The sequence below is a fragment of the Salvia hispanica genome, chromosome 2, assembly GCF_029641045.1.
Source record: "Salvia hispanica isolate PSC_SH4W2 chromosome 2, Shi_PSC_v1, whole genome shotgun sequence".
NCBI lineage: Eukaryota > Viridiplantae > Streptophyta > Magnoliopsida > Lamiales > Lamiaceae > Salvia > Salvia hispanica.
The window spans coordinates 15,743,388-15,753,445 of NC_142693.1; the positions used below are offsets into that span (position 1 = coordinate 15,743,388).

At 33.2% G+C, this 10,058-nt stretch overlaps 1 protein-coding gene across 1 annotated transcript; it reads right to left on the bottom strand.

The window, feature by feature from the left end:
* Positions 1 to 5,794: 5,794 nt before the first annotated feature.
* LOC125211798 (peroxidase 51-like) lies at positions 5,795 to 7,258 on the bottom strand. The gene is made up of 4 exons (XM_048111736.2): positions 7,013 to 7,258; positions 6,722 to 6,922; positions 6,459 to 6,624; positions 5,795 to 6,383 (listed from the first exon to the last, which is right to left on the bottom strand). Exons 1-4 carry the CDS (start codon positions 7,223 to 7,225, stop codon positions 5,977 to 5,979), a joined length of 987 nt encoding a protein of 328 aa, XP_047967693.1. The 5' UTR covers positions 7,226 to 7,258; the 3' UTR covers positions 5,795 to 5,976.
* Between the last annotated feature and the right edge of the window lie 2,800 nt (positions 7,259 to 10,058).

Sequence of the window (10,058 nt, forward strand, 5' to 3'; positions counted from 1 at the left end):
AAAGCAATGTAGTCGGCTCATCTCCAAATTAGACATTTTTTAAAACTGTTTAGTAATTACTTAGATTAGTTTCTCTGGATATAGAATAATTCTACTATAAATTATATAGATATTCTACGAGATAATTTTAGATAATTGTACTCCCTCCGTCCCCTAATAATTGGCACTGTTTGATTTGACTAGGGATGGGGATTTGGTCAATTCGGTTCCGACTGAACCGATTAGTCGGTTAAACGAATCCCATTTTTTCCAAACTCTAGAACCGGAACTGCACTCTTTGTCGGTTCGGTTCCTTGAGGAACCGATCGGTCCTAACCGACTGGTACTTCGGTTCCACCAAAGGAACCGAATGAAAGAATATCGACGTGGGGAGTTGGACAACAGCCTCGTCGCAGAGAACAGCGGTGTGGAGAGGGCAGTAGCCTCGTCGTCCCCTGCGCGAGAGAGAGCAGCGCAACGAGGAGAAAGCAGCAGTCTCGTCGTCGCCGGTGTGGGAGAGAGCAACGGTGTCGGCGTGCTACGAGAATTTAGATGAGAGATGAAGATAAGTCAATGTACCTATATCATTATGGGATATTTAAGTTATTTGCTAATGCTCCATATTTATCTAATACATTATGTTCTAAATTTTATTAAACAAAGTAGTTGTCATGATATTGGTTATCTCTCTGATTTGTGTATTCTCATGTCTAAAATGCATACAAATTATAGGGACATAGTGTTTGGTTTCTATCAAGTTCTTTGAAATTTGAAAGACAGAGTTAATGAAATTAAAATGAATCTATAAAAAATCAAAATTAAACGCATTAATCGGTTCTTCGGTTCTAAATGAGAACAGCCTAAATCCTAAACCCATTAACCGGGACCGAACCTTAACCTTATTTTTCCGGTTCTCGGTTAACCGATAACCGAAAAAATAAGATTCGCTTCTCGGTTAACCAAGAACCGAGAACCGTTTCCCCACCCCTAGATTTGACACGAGTTTTTAGAACTATATGAGCAAGTTCAGTGTACAAAACTCATCGACAAAAGAAAGACCAACATCTTAAACCTGCATGACAGCTTACGAATATTGCATATCAACAACCACATGAATATGCAAAATCACCAACAATTAAAATTGCAAGAGAAAAACACCAAACAACCAAATTACATAATTAAACCTACAATACCAGATACTCTGCATAATTCATCTTATATGGATTATCTTACATATCTAGTGCACACTTATTAACTCTTTGAATCATTATTTTTTTCACTCACTTTCTAACGCATCTCATAACTAGTTTGCCACTTTGAATCATCATTTTTTTCACTCACTTTCTAACGCATCTCATAACTAGTTTGCCACGAAGAGAAGGGAAATTTGGGCATCAAGTTATCTAGATTCTCAAACACTTTCTGATAATTTTTCATAATCTATAGATTGGGCACAAAGTTTTGAAAGATAATTTTGTATTCAATATTTGTTAATGGATAATTTCCTTTAACAAGATTTCGGCGATGTGATTGCAATCAGCGAAGAGATAAAAGGCATTTGCGGGAGCTTGCCAGTTGTTCAAACCAAAAGGGTACGAAATTGAAATAAACGCGTGAAAGTAAAATAAGGATAATTGTATTTCTGGATTCCTTGAGAATAATACAATGTCTCATATTTATAAGACTAGTCTTAACTTATTGAACAAGAAAATAATATATGAAAAGTAAATGATAATAATATAATAGATTAAAAAGGTTTGATCGACGACCATAGTAGGCTGCTAATCCGTGATAACCCGTTATCATCTCCTATGACTAATTCTATACCACTGTCTCAACATTTTAAAGAAGAGTGAACTACATAAACGGTACCTGATCTTTCACTTTCGCACGTAAATGGTACCTGATCTTTATTTTATATCGTTTTTGGTACCCAGTGACAAAAATAACCCTAGGTACCAAATATATGATTTTTTTTTCATGGAGGATATTTTTGGAAATTTCAATTAAATAGTACCAAATATGTGATTATTTTTTCTTCCTTTCTCATTTCTGTTTTTCTTCTTTAATTTCTTCTTCTTTATTTTTTCTTCATTTTCTTCTTTCTTTTTAATATTTTATCTTCCTATTTTTTTTCATTTTTCTCCTTAGTTTAAGTTTCTTCTTCCTTCTTTTTTATCTTTTTTCTTCTTTCTTTTTAGTGTTTTGTACCTACATCTAATTGCATTCATAATATAAATAAAAAATACCTAATTAAATTAATTATTTAAAGTAATAAAATCAATCGAATATTTTTTATTAAATTATTTTATACTCAAGGTTGAAACACCTAACTAAAAATATTCAACTTTTTATATCATTATGGATACAATTCATAATGTTAAATTTTTATTAAGGCTATATAGATTATTTACAAATTTAATATAAAATAATAATAATAATAATAATAATAATAATAATAATAATAATAATTGTTATTATTACCTAATATTATGTGATTCATAATTTATATAATAAATTATTAATTACTATCAGTTTTCAGTTTTATAACAATAATAATTAAATATAACTATATTTAAGTATATTTGAATGGTATTAAAAATGAATTAATTATTAATTTATAACATCAAAATAATAATATTAATATTGATTAATAATAATAGTATAAAGAATTAAGAGAATGAGAAAAGATATTATACTATCACTTTTGGTACTAATTTTATGTATGCCCAAAATACCCTCTGTTACATAAATGGGAAAATATATTTGTTTAAAGGACATTTTGGGAAGAAAATTGCATCAGGTATCAAAAATGTGATTTATAAGTACCAAAAACGATATAAAATAAAGATCATATACCATTTACGTGCGAAAGTTAAAAATCAGATACCATTTATGTAGTTCACTCTTCGAAGAATATACACTGATTGTTTTATTCTTTAAAAGATAATGTTACTATCAATAATATAAACGGAATTCTAAAGGAAATTATAGGTAGGCAGATAGATAAATTAATAGTAGTACTCGAAAATGTTTCACAAGCCAAATTAAAACAAAATCTTACAAAGAAAATATTATACACTACTCGACTTAAATTCTATTGTGCCTACAATAGATTACATACTAAAATTTTAGTTGTATAATAAATTGCTGTTTAATCGCAAGGCATATGCGACTTTTAATTAACAGAATTGACCCGACCCTAACTTATGCACATTTATTACCCGATTTAAAGAAACATTTAACAAATGTCCCGATTGTCATTTTTTCGGCATCAGAAATTATAAGGTAAAAACTGATATATTTTAGAAAAATGAAACATTGACAAGATAAATATATTTGTTTTCACAGATAAAAAATAATGTAAAACTGTAACATAATTTTGGAAATGCAAGTTATTCTTTCCATTTACTTTTACTAGTAATACAATACCGTATTCAATTAGCTTAAATCAATTGGGCCCATTTCTCTGTATATTATATTTAACGCACTGTTAATTGGGCCTATTGACGGTTTAGATCAAATAGATTTGACTGGGCTACTTGTACTAAACTTTTCCAATTTAATGCACAATTTTTTTTCTTATATTTTTTTTTATTTAATGATCATCTAATTTTATTTTATTCTTTTCAATTTTAAAAATTTTATATTAAAATTGACAATTTTCTACCGTGAAAACGATAATTTTTTTATTATTATCAATTTTATACTCCATTAAAATCGGCAATTGTCGATTGTGAAAACGATAAATTTTTGTTATAGTCAAAGATTATATGCTACCAAATCTCATGGCTAACCTAGGTGTCTTGATCAAGTTTCGATAATATCATTCTCCTCTAAATAGTTGACTTCTACATCACTCAATTATTTTTTTTGAAGGGGAATATAGAAAAACCACACGCACACAATTAGTAATTTTTTAAATATTTCATGACTCATCGACTCTCTTTATTCTAATTACTTTTTAATCAGACTGTCACTGTCCAATATAGTTGTCTCATATGATTAATTATATCGGTCATCAAATAGCACCTTGATTTTATATGGCCATTCAATAATTGGCTGTCGCGTTGCGCCACAATTCCTCTATTTTTCTATTGTTCTCTACCCACCTAAATTACTAATTATATCAAAACTCAAAAGTAAACCTATTTGACATTGTAGTTTGAACGTCTAATCAAATTTTATCGATAACTTGATTAATAGTAGCTATAATTAGATTCCCTCCTCACAAAGCAATAATTGGCACATTTTTCTACATCATTTATCCGAGTTATTTATGTCATGGTTTTTATTATGTATAGTATATATTAGTCGGAAAAGGCATACTACTATTCATCTTGTCATAACTAATTAATATTGATTTTTTTTGCATTAAGTAACAATATTTCAATAATAGATGGCGTACAAGTTATTCAACGAGAGACTTTTCAACTCTTTGTTCCTTACCACTAGCTTTAATGTGTTTATCCATTTCTATAGTTTGATTTGACTTGTCAATTATGCAGTAGATTAAAATTTTCCAGCTAATTAATGTAGATAAATAACAGGGATATAGATTCAAGATTTCAATACTCCAATGAGATAATAATGTATGATACCAAAAGCGATTGATGAAAAAAAGACCTACGGACTACGGTAATACCGTCCTACATAAAACAATTAATAATCGAAAGACAACCCTAAACTAGATAGTAACATGCTATAAATAAATAATTAATTAACCGTAATTAATACCCAAATTTCTATTAACTTGTTCAGGAGCAATTCTACATGATTTATAAATAAATAACATAGTCAATCTTAATATAAAGGGAATCCTAACTTTTAGAAATGATTTGTACATATAAACATCATCCTAGGCAGTCCTAAATTACTAATATTCCACTAGCTATACAGAATGTGTTAAGAACATTCATTTCGTATTAGCGAGTTAAAATTCATATACAAGTGATTTTTTTATCAAGATTCAAACTCAATCCAAACAAATAAAATGAAATACGTGTTGACAGAGTAATCGACAAAATACATAAAACTAATTGGATATTATAAAAACATGGACCTATAATCTATTTACATTAACAATCAGGTTTTTATATTGATCAATGCACAGTTGGTTTTTTTATAGTATGTAGCGTGCTCAAATCAAGAAAAGATGGTGAGCTAAGAGTCCAAGAATACAAACAACCAAAGACATTACATTTGAAAAAAACTACGAAAAGCAAGCTGCCACAAACACCACACGGTCCTCACAAAACAGAGCAGAAAGCACAAAGAGCAGCAAAAACACATGCCGCAAAAAGAAGTCCAACCAACAAGGACAAGAGACGGCCTAAAGCAACAAAAACACCACAAAAAAACAAGACCACCAAGACCGAGACAAACAAAGCTACTCATGAACCAAAAAAAGTGAAACGTGAAGACGTACCACGACCACCTCAAAAATGTCAGTGATTTATGCTTTTTCTCGGAGTCTTGGTTCTTTCAACCTTCTAACGTTGACAATATTTTCACTTTTTACTATAAAAAATAGTTTCAATAGTGGATGATACATAATTTAATACTCATTCATCCCACTATAAACGATTTGTATTCTTTCTTGGGACGTCCCACCTGTATTGAGTCATTTAGTGTTCGTGATAATATTTGAGATGTTGACGTGACTTGACGCGTGAATGGTTAAGGTTTAACAAAATTTTCTTTTAACGTTATGGATGACCTTAGTCGAGCAAAACACTTATACACTCGATCGATTCAAGGAAAGCACCCATATACAACTTGTACAACGTACATAACATGTCACAAAAAATCAAAGTTATAAAGATGGAATATCACAATTATTATTGCAAACATCAAACTCTGCACATGCAGATCATCAACAAGCATGTCTTGTTTGGAAACGAATCTAATAAATATTTCTCCACAACGTGGCCATCCCACAAAATGAAACCAACCAAGCCAACCAATTTAGGCAAGCTTTGTGTTATTAAACTCAAATTAATTAAATCTCCCACAGTCAAACCGGATGTTACCGTTCCTCCCGGTCTTGACCCCGACCCGGCCCAACTTGGTCATGGCCGTGATAAAAGATTCGTTAAATGCTTTCACGTTCGAAGCCCATAGATTGACCGTGTTCCTGGATCTCGAGTCGGTGAAGAGTACCTGGTCCGACGTGAAGAGTCCCTTCCCCTCAATTAAATTTTTGAAGTAGGCATTGTCGAATTTCCGAGGAGTTGCTGGGTCCATATCAATGGCGATCCTCGGGTCCACATTTCTCGGGCACATGCCTTGTAGTTGGGTCGCGTAGGCCTTGTTCAGGGTCGGGTCGACCGGGTTTCTCGGGCTGAAGTTGTAGATTCGGTTCGAGAATTTGTCGCAGTGCGAGAATCCCACAGTGTGGCATGCTGCACCAGACATATAAAGTTATTATTAAAAACGAGTCACTCATCCTTTAAAAGACCTTAATAAAATATTACTACCTGAAAGAGCAATCATGTCAGCTTGAGAGAGGCCTCTTTTAGCAAACATGGAATTCAATTGATTCAAATTGAAAGTTGGCTTTGGCAGATTTCCTTCAACATCAGAGCGAGCTGAACGCAATCCATCCAGCCTCCCCAATTCCACTGGATACGTTGGCCCACCAGACTGCGACAATAATTTTTTTTTAATTTTTCATCAAATTAAAGTTTGAAATTTAAATATTTAGAAGAGTCAGGATCATCATTTTGTCGATATGAATTACCAGTTTAATGACATCGCGAGTTGCCAAGGCGAGAATATCCGCGCAGGAGACCCTGTTCCGGCACCTGGGGACGGCGTCGACTGCGGCTTTGGCCTTGATCACGGTGTCGAATCCATCTCCGGCGAGGGAGAGGTTATCGGGGTGATCCTTCTCCGCCTCGTTGCCTGGAGTCGACGCCACGATCACCGAGGCATCGCAGCCCTGCAACAAATGGAATAGTTAGTTAGAAATGAACATCAAATGAAATTGAAATTGCTAATAATGTGAGTGAAATTGTGATGAATTGCGTACGGAGACGAAGCAGTCGTGGAAGAAGAGGCGGATGGTGGCGGGGACGGTGACGAAGGTCTGTTTGAACTTGGCGGAGACGGCCTTGAACACGATGTTTTCGACGTCGGGGCAGGTGTTGCTGTAGTAGTTCTGGCGGAGCTGGGCGGAGGCGGAGCCGCAGAGGAGGATTAGAATGAGGGAAAGGGACAGGGTTGTGATTTGAGGTGGAGCCATTTTGATTTTTGGGTGATGTTTTGATTTTTTTTTTTTGTGATTACATGGCATGTATATATAGACAGGTAGATAATTGGTGGAATTATTTGATTTAGGGAGAGGTGAATTGGTGTGCCAGTTGGCGGAAAATATTTCAACAACGAGAAAAGCATTTAATATGATGATGGTGACATTTGAGTTTTATGATTAGTCTAAGGCGGCTTATGCCATATTATTAAGTAGCCATGTTGATGTTTGTTAGTGCTACTACTTTGAAACTGCTCTCCCTGTCCACTGAATTACTGGACTTTTGTCAGCTGTAGAGAATCCACAATAAAAATTATGCTCATTGGTTTTCAAATCATCTTTGTATAAAACAAATCTGTTGTCCTATACTCCTAGGATGCTCATTCCGAGAGTATATTAGAAATGGGTCACTCACCCCTTAAAAAGCCTTATAAGGGGGAGGGTTATCCACACTTATATAGAGAAGCTAGGATCATCACCAAGCCGATGTGGGACAAGATATTAGAATTTTAACACGCCCCCTCACGTGTGGGCCGGAATGACACATCGGACTTCCATCACGTGGGTAGGCAAGAGAAGAGATAAAGAGATAAACCATCATCGACTTGGGCCCTGCTCTGATACCATATTAGAAATAGGCCACTCACCCCTTAAAAGGCCTCATAAGGGATAGGGTTATCCACACTTATATAGAGAAGCTAGGATCATCACCAAGCCGGTGTGGGACAAGATATTAGAATTTTAACAGTATTTGGTGTTAAATACTCTCATAAAAATATGCTAAATGGGGATGATACGGGTTTAATGCATAATTGGTAAAGTAAAAATAAGAAAAAAAATACTCCCTCCGTCCCAGCTAAAATGACACATTGCTTAGCCGGCACGGGATTTTAGGAGTTATTGGTTAAAGTGTTTAATTGGAGAGAGAGAAGGTGGGTGTAAGTATTAAAGTAGAGAGATAAAGAAAGATGAATATTTTAATAGGAGTGAAAAAAAGTGGTTGAATGTATTAATTGGAGAGAGAAAGTTACCAAAAAAGGAAATGTGTTATCTTAGTTGGGACAAACTAAAAAGGAAAACGTATCATCTTAAGCGGGACGGAGGGAGTAGTTGAAATAGAGTAGTAGATGACGGGACCCATAAATGATAAAATAAAATTAAAAAAAAGAGAAAAATGTTTTCATAAATGGATATGGACTATATATGTGGAACGGATGAAAAAGGAAATCCGTCCTATTTCTATGGAACGGAGGGTATATATTTTTTGGATGATGAACCAAAGTATAAACCAGGCTAAGTTCCTCTAGACAAATTGTCAATGGCCCAGCCACGTTGGGGCATGGGAGCCTTCGGGACCCACCTATTTGAACTTTAACTATACTACTTATGTCTCCTAAATTAGAAACTTTTTTTTTTTGATTCGTCCCCTGAAAATAGAACAGGTAAGAAATTTCTTTTTCTCTAACGTGGTGGGACCCATTTTTCAATAACACACTTTTCTTTTATATCTCTCTTGCTTTACTAATTTTAAATTAAAACACACTATTTCAAAAGTTTTTGTTTTGGGGGGATGGATGGAGTATTACACATACATATTATCACTATAAGTTAGTTCAGAAACGTGTATCATTATCATTTATTTTTGGATTTTTTTCAAAACTAATTTATATGTTTAGTAACTAATTAATTTGTGTATTTTTGGATTTTCTCTATGAGTTGATTATATTGCAAAAAGAAATTGAAATGAAGAAAGTATCTGAATTATCATAATCCCATGCCCTCACATCACTAGTGTCCAGGAATTGAAACCACCCTTGGACGAAAAAAAAGATTTTCCGTTTAAAATTTTAAAAGAACATATGTTTGTTATAGAAATTCTTACTAATTTAACATTTAGCTCTTGTCATGATCATAGGCTGATTTTCGAAACGACCAAACAAAGTGTGAGGGGATTTAAACTTTTCTACCTAATAGTAAAAATTAAAATGCAAACTCGCCTTATAATATCCTAATTACCATGCCAGAGTAGATTTAAGTATAGTATTAATTTGCACAGTTTTATTGTTTCCTTTTGCTGTGGCAGAAGAGAGAGAACACATGGAATCAGTCTCTCTTGATCATAGTTTTAAAAATGCTACTTGTATCAGAATTAGTAATTAGGAAATCTCCAAAATCTTTATGTGGTAATGACTTATAGTTAACAAACCCCACGATCATGTGATTTACATATTTCATGCAACCCACTCAACTTAGATTTGGTTAATATATATGGTTTGAGGAAAGATATATTCCGACCAATAATTGTTCTTTGTTATAGAATATGATCACTAGGATGATGATAGTTTCTGCAGTGTGCACTACTATAATTTAGAATTATAATATATAGCAACCCTAATAATAATAGAGATGAATAATGGTATTAGTAATATGTGAACACAATATTTAGAGATCGGATTATGCGGAAAATAAATAAGACCACTAGATTCTTTCTTTCTGTTTAAATAACTAAGAATCAGACATGGTCTTGATGTAAATGCAATAATTCCATTAACAAATTGAATTACCTCCCCCTTCTTATTTGAACGTTCATTGTAATTTAAAGGTCTATTAAAAGTTTCACTAAAAAAATAAAAACTATATTTATTTGGTAAACCGATTGATTGATTAAATTAAGTTTAAGGGATAATTTTTAGCATACTTATGCTTTTATTGACAAAAATAAATAGTGGCTTAAATAGCATGGATATTCCATTATATACGTCAATCTCAATCTAGCTAGTAGTGCCATTTTTCTAGTAGTCACGTCACGTCTTTCCAAGTCTTCTCC

Coding starts and splice junctions, on each gene's coding strand:
- LOC125211798 (XM_048111736.2), bottom strand. CDS start 7,225: ATGGCTCCACCTCAAATCACAACCCTGTCCCTTTCCCTCATTCTAATC. Junction 6,625..6,721: donor CTCGCGATGTCATTAAACTG/GTAATTCATATC, acceptor TTATTGTCGCAG/TCTGGTGGGCCAACGTATCC. Junction 6,384..6,458: donor TGACATGATTGCTCTTTCAG/GTAGTAATATTT, acceptor TGTCTGGTGCAG/CATGCCACACTGTGGGATTC.